Genomic DNA, 17,298 nt, shown 5'->3' with positions numbered 1-17,298 from the left:
AGGGCTTTACTCAAACAGAAAAAAATTGTAACAAACTATTTCTTCCTATAACTAGACAATTCCTTATTGTTTGACAAACAGGGAAAACAATTAAATACATCCATCTATTTAGCCATCTAACATAGCTTAGTTTATGGCCTTTTTTACTGACTTTTATTAAACAAGTTTACTACCTTTGAATTACATTATTGGCTAAAAATACATTCTTAAGTTTCCTGATCCTGCAACCAGAAATCCTCTATACGTTCCTACTGTCATCTACAAATAGCAAAGAATGCTATTTGTACCTTTATTTTCCTCTACATGTATTAAAAACACATGGTTGGCTGAAAAAGTCATCAATTCACAGGTAATGAAGGAGAAAGTGTTAAGTCCCTAGTTATTACAGATCACAAATATTCAAACTGATGCAGCGGAGTAGGTTTCCTTGAGTATGTTTGCCAATATCACCATTCCCTGTTCTATTTCCTGTTTTAAACCTGAATAAAACAGCTAAGAGACTACCTGATATAATTTTTAGCATTCTTGAAAATACAAATTTTAATACTCCTTTCCTTTGATCAGCTGATCTTCTGCAGCCTCCCATCTCCCTAGTAGTCTCCCCATCCTTTCTCATATTACCTTTTACATTCACTGATTAACTGTAAAGCATCAGAACTAAAGAACTCGGTTTTTTCCCCTCGGTAATAAATGGAGATAAAAGAAAAAAAAAAAAGGAAGCAGACAAGCTTCTGCCTCCATATGCAAGCTACTGATCTTCTGACTCAGTGATTCCTCAGAGAATGATTAAAACTCATTGCACAGAATGCTACAGGAACGTAGAGTAAGTAACTTGCCACTTGTCCTTAATAACTGAAACATTAAGTAACAGTCTACATGAAACTAAGACAGCTTCGCCTCAGGATGACAGGTCTAAATAACAGCGTTCCTCTAACTGAAATTAACTTGTATACATATGGCAGCCTCAACCTCCTTTTGCTTCTCTGCAATTTTGGACATTTTCCAGCAAAAGAGTTACTGTTATGGACATCTCTTATCCAAGAGAAACACACAAACGAGATAAAATGCTACCATTCCCTATGCATACACATCCTACTAAATATCCAATGAGCTAGCCATCTGGAAACTGCCCATTTTCTGTTTAAATTAAACTCCTGGTACCCTGATGTAGTCCTACATGACAATATAGAAAAATTCAATGACATACAAAACTAACAATGAATACAATATACATGAATAAAACAGCTATCATTACATCACATACAATTTAAAGAAATTTTGCATTTCCATAGTTTATCTGGTTCTAATGAGGCACTGAAACATTAGTATTAAGTATTTGACAAGCTTGGAAAAAATAAGTAGGGGAAAAGCTACACTTTTCCACAGATTTTTTTTATTAGCTTCTTCAGTTCACAGAAAATATCTTTGTTTCAGAGGTACTCTAAAGTTTTCAGAGAACATGTTTTGGAGAACACAATGTGTCAGAGTTTATCAACTCTCCTGAAATCTGCAACACCAGAGAGCCTGGTATTGCAGAGCTTTCATGACTCTGCAAGAGTCAGCTTAAATTAAGTTAATTTGACTTATGTCAAATTGGGGAATCATGTCAAATCATAAAAGAAAGCAATAGGGATACACACTTTCACACAACAGAACAATAAAATTTTTTAACAATAAAATTAAACCCACAAGTGTGAGGCAAGTTTCCAGCTTTTGAAGTTTGTACATACCTTGTACAATCCAATGCCAGGATCAATGAGAAATGAGCGAGATGATGTAGATGGCTGACTGGGTGATCCACTATTTGTTTTTTTGACTTTGTTCTTGCAGTTAGAAACAGCACAGGGATTGACTTCTCCATCCTGATCTATTACAGAAGCAGTGGTAGGAGCTTCAGATTCAGAACGTATCAAAAGCTGAACTATGTCATTTAGTCCAACATTGTAGTCAAATAAAGTGTGTCCATCTTCTAGCTGTCAAAAGAAAAGTATACTTGTAAAATTCTGACTTGAGGTAGATAAATAGTTTCCAAATCTTCCTTTTGCAGACAATAATTGTACAGACCAGAAGAGCCAAACCATCTATTTCAGGTAAGTAGAAACCTATGTCTTGAGTATATGCAAAAATGAACTCTCATCAAGTTACCTGCAGCCATTATTTCATGCAATGAAAAATCACTAAAAGGCTTAAAATTAGGAACAGACATGTTTACAGACTTTGGACCTTTTAATTATGCATCAACATCCAAGATAACGCAGTGATCTTCTGATCAAAAAACAGGTAGGATCTATGTTGCCACTTACATGACATACTCAAGAACTATAAATACATGTGAGAATTTTTAAATTAACAATCATTGCGTTGTGTACATTTCAGCTACATAATTTCACAACTCGCTCTTTCTCAACCTTTTCTAGAAAGCAAGGCAGTACCTGATACTTCCCTAATATTTTGCAAACTACTCCCTAAATAAAACATCTAGATATAAGAAACGTCATACACATACAACTCCATTTACTTTTCAAAACTCTAAGATCTGAAAGTATCATGCAAAAGCAACTACACTTAGAGGGAAGCAACACCAAAAATATGTGCCGGGCCTTCAGGTTTATGAAAGGAAATCTTCCTTCATCCTCTCTGCTTTTTCAAAACAACTCTAAAGGGCAGAAGACAGTTACGGACATAAGCTGACACTCAAGAAATCAATCAGTTGTTCTTCCACGAATTTAAGATCTGTGGGAAAAAAAAAAATTACTCTCCTTGCTGCTGATAACTACTGTACCCACAGCTGGGATGTGTAAACAGGAGTAGTCATAGTTTGTTTCAATGTAATTTAAGCTGAACCCGCTGTCTGGTCAACAGCTATGTGAACAACCCTTGTTCAGCTGACCGTTTTCAAGCCAGTTCAACACACAACAGATAAAACTGTCTTGAAGACTCTAATAGTTACAGTGTCAAATGAACACAAGTCTTAAGATGGAGATCTCCGCAACTGTTATTCTACAGGTGACTACCACCACTGCCTCATATGCCTGGAGATTTAGGCTAGGGCATCCTACTTAGTAGCAAGTTACTTCAGCAAGTTTAAGTAACCTTTCCTGCCCTGCCATGTCGTACATTCCTACGCTTTTGACAGCTCTTTAATGAAGGGGACAGAAGTGTTCTTGCAGCCCTGTGACAATCCACATTTGAGGGCTTTTCACACCACAAGAAGTTTGTATTTTCACTGTTAAGATTTTTTAAAGAAGTTTTTAAAAAGCCATTCTTAGATTCAAAGTACAAATAAACCAAAAGATAAATAATCACCTTGCAATAATACATTTGAAAGGGGGCGGAGGGGAGATCCACATTTCTGGAGCTGCTACTGCTTCTGAGCACTACTCCAGGCCCACTATCAAGATTCAATCCCCCATCAAGTGAATTTTTTATTGTAAAATGTTTAAAAAAAAAATCAGCAATACATCTGCAAAATAGATCACTTCTGAAATAATGAATAAGTTGGATGTTATTGGAGACAACATAACTTCTGCTCTGTTTTTCTGTTCCAATTGGACTGGACAAGCTGTGGCAGAGGTTCCAGTGTACAATTTCTAGAATCCTATGGCATGAGAAAATCTCCGGAAAGCTAATGCAGTGGAGACAAAAGGATAACCTGTTCCTGGTAGACTGAAGGTACGTAGGCAACACACAGGTGAGAGCGAAGAAACACTGTCATTGTTCCCCTTCTCTCAGGACATGCCATGTGTAGGCTGACAGAAAAATATTTTGAGGTACTGCAGTTTAAAGCCGATTCAGTGACGACCTAAATCTTAACAGCCTGAATGATCTACCATAACTAGGTAACCAGTGTTAACATTCAACTAAAAAAATGTCCTGTGTCTAGTCTTTGTAATCTATTCAGTTACAACTGCAGAATAAGTTGTATCTTTGATCCACAACTGAATCCTCCCTCTTAGCATGAGAAAGATAAAAAAAAAAAAAGATGACTTAAAAAAAGTAATCTGTCCAGGAATAGTTATATTTAACATGTTTAGAAAGCAAGATATACCTAGGCTAGGCCTTGAGTCAGAAGAAGCCTTCTCTAATGACGCACGCACCGACCACCATGCACAGACCACCTATTCTGCATAGGAGTCAAAGAAGTCAGCTTTGATGAACTAAATGGTCAGCAGAATAACTGGTGACTGCAAAGTTGTCTACTTTACAGTATTAATTTATAATGAATTAGCACTCTGTTCCCTGTCCAAGTGGTTGTGGGATTTTTTGTTTTGTTTTTATAATCAGTATTCTTTGCAGGAATATTTTACGACTATAGACTATTCCATGACTACTGATGTCAAGCTTAAGTCTGAAAGCACCGTAACAGAGGTTAAGATTACTATAAGCACACTTCAAATGAGGCAGGATGTGTGTGTGGCAACGTGACAGGGAAAGAGCACCTGTTTATAGCAGGAGCAAAAAATATGTTCCCAGAATATTAGCCACCATATAAATTTAGACCAAGTTAATGACTCTGCAATACTGCCTACTTCAGGGAACAAAGTAGAGAAACACAAAAACCTCAACTAGTAAAATCAAGTTCACGTGCTATTTGACTTACAAGAACTAATGTGTGTATCTACAAGTATACCTATACCCAGCATAATTGCATCACTGACAATTTAAATCCCTGGAGTAACAAAGTTGGCAAAAAAAATTATCAGTATTTAAAGAACTCCATTCCACAACAGAAGGAGACAAGAACTGTAAGATGTTGTTTCTTGAATTAGTGACACTGTACCTATGTTAATATAACAATGGGATCTTGGCCAGTAAAGGTATAACCTCACGGACCACTAGAGTAAGAAAAGAGCACATCACTTCACAATGTAACTGTCCCTCCAGATAGAGTAGTATCTCCTACTCTGTTCCAAGTTGGCCAGGGACTGTAAGATGGCTTTTCAAATTATTCTATTACAACAGTATCAGATGCAGAAAATTCAGGACCTATCACTATGTCTGGATATTAACAAGCAGTGGGAGAAAAAGCGTGACATGTTTCTTTCTACAAACAACTAGCATTTTAAATCCTTCCTGGAATACAGTATTTCTCACACAAAAGAACCCCACAAAAAAAACCCAAAAAAAGACAACCCCACAAAAAACCCCAAAACCACCCACAAACAACCCACACCTCTTATTTCCCAGCAAACACTGCCTTACTATGTCATCAAAATTCATGAAAGCATTACAGAATTGAGTCCCAAATAATCTCACAGACGAGTTAAATATTCAGCCCAGAAAGGTAGAAAATTTCATCAAAAACAGCCTGGCAATTTGTGGGAATAGGTGCTGACCAGTGCCCCAGCCAGCTTTATGGTATGCTCACTTCTAACAATAGTTACTTACATAAATATATAAACAATTTCATCCCATTTTGCTGCATAAAGATACTAAGAAGATTCCCTGAGAATGCGTTTGCCTGGACAGTGTATTAAAAGACAAGAAAGAAACATTACATTTACTTAATCATTCACTAAGCATTTAAGGACACTTGTCATTCTCAAGTGTATACATTCAAACCAGAAACAAAAGTAATCATACAAGTACCAGATAATCAAGTTGTATCTCATTCAAGTCAGTTATGATTTCTTAATGCGTGATTAGAACATGTACTAAAGCAAAAAAATAACTCAACAGGCAATTTCATTTATGAAATCTGGCTAGCTCTTCTGATCCTACTGTCATTAAGAAAAGATGCATTTGTTTCCTTAGCAGTAGATTTCATTTTCAGTTTTTCTTCCTCTTAATGACTGGCACGCTTCAAAAGCCTTTAAGGTTTCATTAACATATTCTGAACAAAGTGACACTGAAAAGCAGATAGATTTACTGTATCTAACACTCCTTCACTATACTAAATATCCTTAAGTAGAGAAACAGATTACATCTTTCAAATGTATTTTCAGAGATCATGTGTTATAAACACTATGTATTTCAAAATACTTCTAGAGAAGGTTGTTATACTCAGAGGTAAGACAACACTGTGCTTACATTACTACACGTAAGTAGCTGTAGCAATGCAATACTGGAATTGATACCTACCATCACTGTTAGAACTGCCTTGTAACATCAAGCCACAAATGACTTTAAAAGCACGTAAAAGCTGTACTTACATGAACATGAATGATCACGCAAAGTGCAGTATGATACTACATTACTTGGAAAAAAAATGCCTGACAAGTAATTCACCAATTACTATCACATTAACTTGTCTACAAGTCCCAGCAGAAGCATAGCTCATTATGGGTTATACAGCATGTACAGAGACCTCCCAAGAAAAGGACGTAATCATTCTTGTAAAAACACATTACCTATTGTTTTTATCTTAAGAGTGTGATCCAAGAGGGTAAGTTCCTGGGTCACCTCAATCCAGCCATTCCACTTGACAATGACGATCTTCAATCACTTATAGAAGTGTGCCTTTGAGCATCTTCTGAGGTTTTCTTTTGCAAGAACTAGAGCAGTGCCTACATCTAACAATAAAGATGAAATAAGCTATAATGAATGCAGAAGAGCCCTTTAATTAACGTAGTACGATGAAAAGTTAAGCGACATAAATCTTTCACTCTGCACAGGTATTACACGCACCCTACAAATTTCTTTAACAGGAAACGCAGAAGGGTAAACAGCTTCAAGCTCAAGTTCAGTAGAAAAAAATTGGTTAGAAGTCGTTTACAAGAGTTACACAGAGGGTGAGTTACTCTGAAGAAATCAAGAACCTGTAACTTCCAGCTGGGTACTCTCTGAAAGCACACAAAGTAGACTTCTAGAATTTCTAGTATTCTCCATCTCAAGACTGATGTACAAACTTAACTACTTCTGTCTGAAAGAAGGCTGTTGGAATTGTGAAATCCACTTAGTATTTTTTTTACAGAGGCATTCAAACACATCTCCAACCAGCATCTAGTAATGAAAAGCCTAACAGAAAATTTAAAATCAGCTTTTAAGTATGTAACAGTGAGTTTTGGGCCAATGGGACCAACTCAGGTCAAGGAAATTTCAGTAATCCTTACTGTACGACATGTGACACTTAGCTCATGGACTTCTGCTATTCACAAAGTGTGCTCAGTTTGCTTACACTTTCAAAGCTGAAAGAGAACTTGAACAATATTTTTTATTCCACATGGAAAACTGGAGCCTATAGCTGGATTATCCAGTATCTGAAGAGAATGCTTCAGCATTCTGGGATCTTTAAATTCATGTATTAACCATATTCAGAGTAGTAGTCCCATGGTCAGGTTTCTACAGTAACTGTGTACTGGAACTGTTTCCCAAGGAAGTACAGTTGTCTCAACTGCAACAGAGACAAAAACTAAATAAAAAGGAATTCAGTAGCCAACTGCATAAAGAAAGTTACCGCCTTTGTATGAATGGGAATGTTTAATATGTACTGTCTTAAAGTGTTTGCAACTCCAGCAGATCCACTTCCTCCTCAAGCAACTCTAGTTTCAGCAGTACTTTTTGCAGCTCCCATACAGGCTGCTCTGTCAAAAAATATTTTGTCTGAAGATCATTCTATTAAAACATCCGGTCTTCTTGCACATGGGACAGTTCTGCTGCTATCCGACATTTTTTGAGTGATGTATCAGTAACTGTTGAGGGTCCAAAAAGATATTCCTCGCCCTGCACTATGAAACTCCACTCAGACAATCCATTACAGTAAGAGAATAAATAGGCAAGTAACCACACACAAACATCTTTAAGCAAAGACAGCACACCCACAAGGTTTTGAGGCTCCTTCTCACACATCTACAGAAGATCATTTCTGAAGTGCAGGCTTGACTATACTATCTCCACATTTTGAATAAGGTTTTTGCATATACACTGTGCAGTCATAAAACAGCCTGTTCATCCTGTTTTTACCTTGGCTCTCCTGAAAGTTTTCTCCTAACTCTCCCTTCCTTATTGCTGCTTGCATTTTCAGCAAAGACCCTAATAGAAACCAAACAGCAACACCTACCAGTCTCGTACAAAAACTAACTATAATAAAGGTTTACTTTCCTAAATGGGAAATAACTTTAATCTTGCTTGGAGAGAAATACCAAAGAAACCCTACGTCACCCTTATCAGTGCTTTTCTCCCCCCTCACTCTGTACTAAGCTCCTCAATGAAAACAAAGCCCAAATAGAAACAGATTGAGACTTCACAAACATGTTACTTGCTTGCCACTAGAAGCACTTTCATTTATACAGTTTCATTAGAAGTCCTAGCATTGACAATCTGTTCTCCAAGACTCGCACTAACTTTTTATTTCTTAATAGTTTGGACTCCACAGCTTGCTGTTAAAAATAAACACATGCAAATAGCCGATCAGTCCCTCATTTCAAGGAGAATTTACTCATCAATAAAAAAATAAGAATCATTGCTCTGTCTTATTTATTCTCTCTCAGTACTCTTTAGGTTGATGAAATCAAACTGGAACACATGAATAGGTGAAACACCTGGACAAGGAAGTTCTCTGACAGACTCTAGATCCATACCCCTCCAGAATAGAATACAGGCAGATCACAACATTTTGAAAACGAGTAACCAAACAAATTATTAGCATTTGGAGAATGTGATCCAAATTAGACTCAGTTCTGTCAATTTTTTGCCACAAGACTCACATTTCAAAGCAGCCTACAAGAATGTTTGCAGACGTGACCATTATGCCACCAAAAATCCCACCAACAAGGTAACACAAATTAGTCTTTGTATCAGAGTGTGTGCTCCTTTTTGACTGCTTGTGTGTTACACAACAACTTATGATCTGCCCTGGACTCAAGGAAAAAGGTAGTTGTAATACTGCATAGTATCAAATGTCTTACTCTCAATAAATCATAATCTAGATAGGTATCATAGTCTTACAGAGACTCCCACACTACACAGCAGAAAGCGTACAGCAAGAGGAACTCCTAGAGAAGGAAGAATATGGAAGCTTCCAGTACCTGAGAATGGCTTTTCTACAATTATAGTGACAACCACTGAGTTTGATCACAGCACAGTGTGAATATACTGTACTTCAACTCTCCACACAAAGAGGAAGTCTAGCATGCTACAAAGGCACACAACCTAGGACGAAATTACAGAATCTTGTTGCTGACACTGCCCGTAATTACACATCAATCTCAGTACAAACACCATGATAAATGTACATTAGTCATCTCTGTACTCAATCAACAAGACTAGCTTTCTCTAAGAAGAAATTCACACTTCTCCTAAAGTTCTGTAACTAAAATTAAGTACACCTGCATTTTAAGGCCACATTCTCCAACAAAACAGTGTTTTTTACACCTTTACTATAAAATTGTTTGCAGAGTGTAGAAGTGGTACCAACAGATTTTACCTTTTGATCTGGACTAACTACAAACCAAAAAACATTCCAGTGTACAAGATTAGTGCCAACACGAAAACAGGTGAAAGTCAAAAGCTGTAAGAAAAGACTTCTTGACTTAATCAGAAGATCAAGGTCAAGGCAGCCATTCTCAGTCTCAACCAATGACTTCTACAGGGTTCAAGTCTGCACCTCTTCCACGTTAAACTTTTTAATAAGAAGTTCCTGTTTTGAAGATTATTTCTTCCTTTACCACTGGGTGAGATACAGAAAAAAAAGTTAATTTAGATATGACATTTTCTTCTTGGATGCAAGTCTAAATCCCATTAAAGGAACATCTGCTCATTAACTTCTAGCTGGAAGACAAAGTTAGAGAGCAGGGTTTCTCTTTTTTTGCAGTTCTCAGGAGTCTTCTAATTAGGTAAATAAAAGTTCACAGTGTCTTCTGGCAGATATTTAGGATCACCTGATACTTTTGTAAAAAAAAAAAAGTATGTCAAAATATAAAGCTGCACTGAAATCCTTGGAAGCACGGAAAGACTCATCCGTTTCTGTGCTGATTATATGAGAGTGGTCAAGTACCTCCTGTATGATGGTTTGGACTTCTATAGCACAGGCAACTGAAGTTCAGCAACAGTGGTGCCAGGGACAGCAAATGACTATCTGCAGCTTGTAAGGATACCTGTGATGAAGAACTGGTTATTATCTGAACCTTCTGTAGTCAACAACAAAAGTCTAAAAAACCAAATAAATACAATAGCCAAGTGTATCAGGGCAGTTATTTCAACATAATTTAACAGTTAAATGATTAGGAACAGAGATCCAGTTAACAGCTTTTAAAGAGAATCAACTCATAACTTCCATCAATATAAATGATATCAACATTTGACCACATTTCATCACTGGAAATATTCATCATCTAGTTGTCAGTGTTGGCCATGCATCAGGTATCATCTGCATCTAAGGGTTTGTGGAGTTTTTTTAATATAAAAAGAAACATTCAGTTTGAAAGAGCTTGCAGATTAATTTAAAAAGTACAAGTACCAAACTATCCTAACTAGATTACATGAATAAATACACATGCCAGAAAATATAACCTTAAAGCTGGGTGCAATTTCTTAAAGGTTGTATTACATTTTTCCAGCTTCCTAATACTAAAGTCATAGATAAAAAATAGTGTAATATATGCTGTTTTCACATATACTTCAGCTTTTCCTTCAGTTTACTCCCGTGCTTTGAATAACAAAGATAACAGTACCAAGGAATAGCAAGTTGCATTAGTAGCTTTAGAGTAAAAATTTAACAAGAAGCTGATGTCAGTAAACAACTTCTGCAAGCATATAAAAAACTTGCTAATAGGGCTACCAAACCTACTGCCAGCTAAGTTCAAAGTATAGCCCATGAATGTGTCAGGAATTCTGGAACGCAGTCTGATCCTATCTGCCCTGAAGACTCCAGATGACTCTCTCCCATCAAGCTACAGAGCTACTTGCTACCAGCTTCCTCGAAGAATGGCAATCACTTCCTTTCCAAAACTTCTTAAACTATTTCTCCAAAATACAAAACTTAACTGCTCCAGTTGAAGATTTCTCACACCCAGATTCTGCCTGAAGCAGATGGGGTTTGGACAGCTTCAGCTGAAAATGTTTACAATTTTCCAAACAAAATAAAGCTGGGAAGAGATTGTGTTAAGAAACTAGATTGTTTTATGAATAGGTTTAGCACTCTCATTCTTCGGGGAAAGACTCCACAAATAATGCTTTTCTATCCCTCTGGAAATCCACCCAAGCTGTAAGTATTTACGAAGCCCTTAGACACACAGTTTACAAACCTGAAGCTTAGAATCTTGTGTGAGTTTAAGCTTCTATCTACTGCTCACATGTCAGTCCAGGTCAGCAGAAGTTAAAGAGGTCTTGTGTAAGAAAGGCTGTAGGTAAACCAAGGTATGTTCTATAGCCAGATTTATAACTGTTTCACTGAGGCTGCTTTATCACAAGGATGCTCTCAAGCAAAGCTAAAGCTCCTCCATTCCTCCTACCCCTGTACTGTTTCAGTTAAACTTACAGAAACAAAACCCGAAACACTTGGGCATTACAGCACGGACCTGCCAAACTATACTTAAGAGTCAACTTGCACAGCTGACTAGCACGATGCATACTACCATACTTCTTTGTGTATAAAAATAGAGCTGAATTTCTTCTCATGAAGTACGCCTGATTTGCAACAACTTTCACATTGAGTAAATAAATGGCTTCAGTACTCTTGCTTCCACCTGCTGACTTCAGTCTCCCATGAAACAGGTTTGGAGTGTCTTCCTCACCAACAAGATTAACAACTTCAAAAGCAATTTCAGTCACTGCCTCTTACATATACTGGGAAGAAATGTTTGGGCTCCAACGTCCTTCTTCCCTGACTACGGTAAGCACTACGGAAAAGCCACTCGAGATGGTTTCTTTAACAACAATAGCCATTCACAAGTTTTCACTGAATTCAAGTTCCAGTAGGGTGGGAGAGGACGATGGGAGCAGCCAACACAAGATTATATTATTTTTTATATTCCATGGATAATACATATTGCTGAAAGAACTAAACGTGCACACTGCTATATATGTGAAGCATAAGTTGGTATTAACACCCCTATGGTCTTCCGGAGAACCGTAAGTTCTCTGGCAAGTTTTCAAACTTAAATAAACTTCAACATATTTTTACTGCTCAATTTTTCTAGCATTGTAACTGAAAGCTAGAAATCCCACAATGACTATAGCTTGGTCCTATAGAAAATCTGCTCTGGTAGGTCAAGATGCCAGGAATTTGCCTACCATAATTTTCATGAATGGAATGGAGAACTATTCTCATCAAGAAGTGCTGTATAGGTTTTCCAATTAGGACAAACAGAGAGTATGCTGCCAGAAGACGGCCTGTCTTGCCTTGCTTTTCTGAATTTCAGAGGAACTCTACCCAATGCATTGTAATTTACAAGTTTACGTAAAACAACACAGATAAAGCATTAGATGGGAATAGTCTTTGGTGGAGCAAGATTAAGATATGAATTATTCCAGCATAAGCAAATACTTGTGTCCCTCCAAGAAACTCCTGCCAGCCAATAATCCAACCTCTTCAACAAAGAAAGCAAGAGACATCACTGCAGGTGTCATGGTTTAGTCCCAACCGGACTAATCACCACACAGCCACTCACTCACTCCCCTTCCTCAGCTGGACAGGAGAGATAAAATATGACGAAAGGCTCGTAGGTCGAGACAAGGACATAGGGAGATCATTCACCAATTACCATCATGGGCAAAATAGACTGGACTGGGGGAAATTAGTTTAATTTATTACCAATCAAAATCAGAGTAGGATAATGAGAAATAAAACCAAATCTTAAAAAAACCTTCCCCCCACCCCTCCCTTCTTCCTAGGCTCAACTTCAGTCCCGATTTTCTCTACCTCTTCTCCCCGAGCAGCACAGGGGGAAGGGGAATGGGGGTTGCGGTCAGTTCATCACATGTTGTTTCCGCTGCTCCTTCCTCCTCACCCTCTTCCCCTGCTCCAGCATGGGGTCTCTCCCACAGAAGACAGTCCTCCACGAACTTCTCCAACATGGGTCCTTCCCACAGGCTGCCGTTCTTCATGAACTGCTCCAGCATGGGTCCCTTCCACAGGTTGCAGTCCTTCAGGAACAGACTGCTCCACTGTGGGTCCCCCGCGGGGTCACAAGTCCTGCCAGCAAACCTGCTCCAGCATGGGGTCCTCTATCTCCATGGGACCACAGGTCCTGCCAGGAACCTGCTCCAGTGTGGGTTTCCCATGGAATCACAGCCTCCTTTGGGCACATCCACCTGCTCTGGCATGGTGCCCTCCATGGGCTGCAGGTGGATATCTGCTCCACCGTTAACCCCCATGGGCTGCAGGGGCACAGCCTGCCTCACCAAGGTCTTCACCAGGGGCTGCAGGGGAATCTCTGCTCCAGCGCCTGGAGCACTTCCTCCCTCTCCTTCTTCACTGACCTTGGTGTCTGCAGAGTTGTTTCTCTCACATATTCTCACTCCTCTCTTCCCCGGCTGCCGTTTCCCAGTTTTTCCCCCCTTCTTAGATATGTTATCACAGAGGCGCTACCACTGTTGCTGATTAGCTCAGCCTTAGCCAGTGGCAGGTCCATCTTGGAGCCGGCTGGCATTGGCTCCATCAGACACAGGGGAAGTTTCTAGCAGCTTCTCACAGAAGCCACCCCTGTAGCCCCCCCTGCTATCAAAATGTTGCCACGCAAACCCAATACAGCAGGTTTCTATGTTCAGCAGACTTCTCTGGCTAACTGCAGACTAAGTTACTGCATCACAGTAAAGAACTATGCATACACTACTATTCCCTTTCATCAGAAAGTTCTACCTCGATCTACAGAATGACTTGACTTCTCTGGCTAATAGACAGTTATTCAGCTCTGCAGAAACGTGGATCCCCAGAGAGTCCAGGATGTCCTCACAGACCAGACCAAGTTATAGAGCAATACTATCTTGCTCACTCTTCAGTGCCACATGTGAGTGGTAGGTCCTCCTGGCAGTAAGAGTTAAAAAACAGAAACCAGTCTGTCCAACCAAGTAGCGCTTTTCCTGGTTTTTCAAGCAAAAAAGAGTAGTACGAAGTACTACATTAATCACAACACTGGGTTTTCATCAGTAGTTCTAGGGTATTTTAACCCTTAAGAACAGGAGTGTGAAGTACTGCCCACTTGAGGTCCTGCATTTGTGTTTGACGATCAGACAACAGCAAATTTACATTATATCATATAAACTGCGTTAACTGGACATGGACACTCCTAAAGAACTGCAAAATAACGGCTCTAGTTCAAAATGTTAGTTGAAGCTGTTCTCTACTGCAAGCTAAGAACATGAAGTTACTGGAATTCAGCCCATAAACAGTGACTCACTTAGGTTTCTGTATCCTTATAACCTCATACACCACCCGTTTTTAGAACAAAGGAGGTTATTTAGCCAGCCTTCTGGTACCCACCACTTGCAAGGTCCAAGTATTTCTAGACATTCCCAGAGAGACTACTACAGTGAGCAGTACTCAGGAGCAAGATCACAATTCTACTAGCAGACTGCACAGATTTAAGCACACTGAATGCTGAACAGGTAAAATACGAAAAGAGTTTCGACTAGGTAATGTTTTTTCCAACACATGCAGGAATCTTCAGTTTTTCCATGTTTTCACCTCAGTATACTGCTTTCTATTCACCTCACATTTAATTGAAATGCCCTTTTTTATTCTTTTTTATTTTATCACAGCCCTGAGAGAGTTGAAGCTGTTTACAGTTTCCTCTGCTCTTGTCTCTCAACATGCAGTTTTACTTGTGCAAGAGCAACCCTTCCGACCTTTTTTCTACTTACTAGCACCATGGGATCACAAAAGCAATCCATAACCATCAAGGAAACTTCAGAATTAATTATGGTAATTGCAAGAAAATGGACATAAATGGTGAACGAAACTATAAAAAAAGAACTCCCTAACTCTTCACTGAACACAATCCCAACTGTGTCCTAAACTGGATAAACTAAGTACTAAACTCACAAATGCTGCTCACGTAGGCAACTTCAGCTATAATATTTCACTATTCTGCTTTCTTAAGCAAGACATCAACTAAAATGTTCAAGTTAATTGGTCTGGCCACTGAGACTACATTGAAAAGCACAACTCATTACAGGCTCATCTTCCCTGCTTCTCGGGTAAACTTTATGTCTCACATCAAGCTCTGCGCTGAAAGAAGAGGTGTGCTGGCACAGCACAAAGCTGTTACACAACTTCAAGACTAATGTTCCTTGATTTGGTCCCTTCAGAGAAACATGAGATTGTCTGTAACGGTCTTGATAGACAGGTCCTCACAAATGCCCACTCTCACCAACCTGCAGAACACAAAAATCTACTAATTTGCTATTGGGTTCCCAATCTAGGCTTAGCATCTAGCCACTAATGCGTACCTCCTAGTCACAGTTAATTTCTATTTGGTTTTTTTTCCTTATTTGTAAAGATACACACTTCAGCTGTTTTGAGGCAGAAATCTCACTGCCTTCCATTACTTGGTTTAGGCGAACACTGCAACACTCATCTGTCGTAAGAACGTGGATCTTAAGAGCCACACTCCCAAAATATACCACACATCCAACACCTTTCTTGTCAAGTAATAGCTGTGCCTCACTTAACGACTCAAGCATCGAGTACACCTCATAGTTTATGTAACGCAGCTTGAAGGGTTACACCCTTCAGCTACAAAGATACAGCCTGAGGCAATCTATTCGGATCAAAACATATCTGGCACCGGAGGGGAAAAGCATCCGCTCACAGAGAGCTTTCAGCTGGCCACCCCAGTAACCCGGACCCCGGTCTGGACGAAGCGCCTCTTCGGACTGCCAGCAGCCGCCCCGATCACGGCCGTGACACACCGGTCCCGGCGCCGAGGCGGGCCGAGGCGGGCCAGGGCGCACAGGCTGTACCCGCGCAAACCAACCCCGCGCCGCCGCCCCGCCCACGCGGGAGCCCCGGCGGGCCGAGCGCCACCGCCCCCCTGGCCGGGCCGGGCCGCCAGGTGCCCGCCCCGGGACATCCCGCCCCGCCGCAGGGAGGTGGGAGGGGTTCACAGCCGGCGGGCCCCGAAAACCGTTACTTCGTCGCGCGGCGCCGGACGCCGGGGGAAGGGCGCGCCGTACCGACCCCGCAGCGGGTACTGACGAGCCACCGCACTTCGCACCGCCCCCCGCAACGTGCAGCCCGGGGGGCGGCGTTCCGCCGTGGAAACCGCCCGCGGTAGACCCGCGCCACAGGCTGCTCTCCTGCCCGGCCGAGGCAGCAGCAGGGCGGGCGGAGGGAAACGGGCGAAGCTCCGCTCCGGGGTCTGGGGTGAGGTGAGGAGAGGAGAGGAGAGCGGAGGGACTTCCTCCCCCTCGCACTCCTCCGGCCGCTCTGTCACTTCGGTACCATAACGGCAGGGGCAGGGGGAGGAGCCTCCCCCGGTTCAGGTGGGAAAACAAACACACAAAGGGGCCTTCCCCGGCACCCGCTCGCCCTCGGGGGAAAAGGCGGGCAGGACGGCGCGGAGAAAACCCGCGCTGGGTGCCAGAGCCTCTTGTCAGGTCAGACGCCTTGGCTCCCTCCTGCCCCTCTCCTCCCTTAAGGCCCGACGGAGCGGGAGTAAACAAAAGCTGGAGCCAGAGGACGACACATGGGTGGGGATGGGGACCTCCGCGCCGGGCCAGACAAAGAGCCGAGCCCGAGAGGGGACGCGCGGGGCGGGAGAAGGGGAAAGCCCCCATCCGTCTCCACCCCTGCCGTCCAGGTAGGGGCGTTTCCGCCTCACCTGCTTGCCTCGGTAGAAGAGGCGCTGGCGGTCGGGGCTCACGCGGAAGGTCTCCTGGATCTTCTCCCGCAGGCACTCGATCTTGGTAAGGCGGCTCAGGTCGTCGATGGTCTGTGTCTCGGTGCCGTCTATGGTGCGGACTTGGATCCACATGGTGCGCGCCCCCCTACTCGCTCAGCCAGCCGCGGGGAACGGAGGGAGGGCTAGGGCAGAAGGTGGAAAAAGGGTCCGCTCCCCGGCTGTGCGTCTGCGGCGTGCGAGGGAGAAGGGGGGGGGGGGGGGGGGAGGCCGGGCGCTTCCCCCGCTCTTTGTTCGGCTCAGTGGGGCAGGATTTTCAAGTCCCGCGGAACAGACGCGAGCCTCCGCGCCCGCCGGGCCGCCGTCCTCGCTCAGAGGGGCGCGGGGAGGGAAAGAGACCCGAGCCGATCCCCCGCCGCTTCCCGATCGCCCGCGCCGCGAGCCCCCCACGGCAGCACAATGCAAGGCGGCGCCTGGCGGGAACCGCCGCGGCCAGGTCTAACGGGCGCCGCCGGGAGCCATCTCCCGACCCCGGGGAGTGTTTACCAGGCGCCGCCGCTCTCACATGGAGGTCACGGCG

The 17,298-nt window shown here is 42.0% G+C and overlaps 1 protein-coding gene across 3 annotated transcripts in view; it reads right to left on the bottom strand.

Annotated features, from left to right (window-relative positions):
* UHRF2 (ubiquitin like with PHD and ring finger domains 2) overlaps positions 1–16,919 on the bottom strand; it is a 94,382-nt gene extending 77,463 nt beyond the window's left edge. For all 3 annotated transcript variants that reach the window (XM_059833461.1, XM_059833460.1, XM_059833462.1), the window contains exons 1-2: positions 16,701–16,919; positions 1,731–1,973 (exon numbers count right to left, since the gene is read on the bottom strand). In XM_059833461.1, the coding sequence (XP_059689444.1) occupies positions 1,731–1,973; positions 16,701–16,853 (396 nt within the window). In that variant the 5' untranslated portion in view covers positions 16,854–16,919. The remainder of the gene's footprint in view (positions 1–1,730; positions 1,974–16,700) is intronic.
* Positions 16,920–17,298: the final 379 nt, after the last annotated feature.

Source organism: Gavia stellata, chromosome Z, assembly GCF_030936135.1.
Source record: "Gavia stellata isolate bGavSte3 chromosome Z, bGavSte3.hap2, whole genome shotgun sequence".
In the NCBI taxonomy this organism is placed as follows: Eukaryota; Metazoa; Chordata; class Aves; order Gaviiformes; family Gaviidae; genus Gavia; species Gavia stellata.
This window is presented reverse-complemented; position numbering and strand designations above follow the sequence as displayed.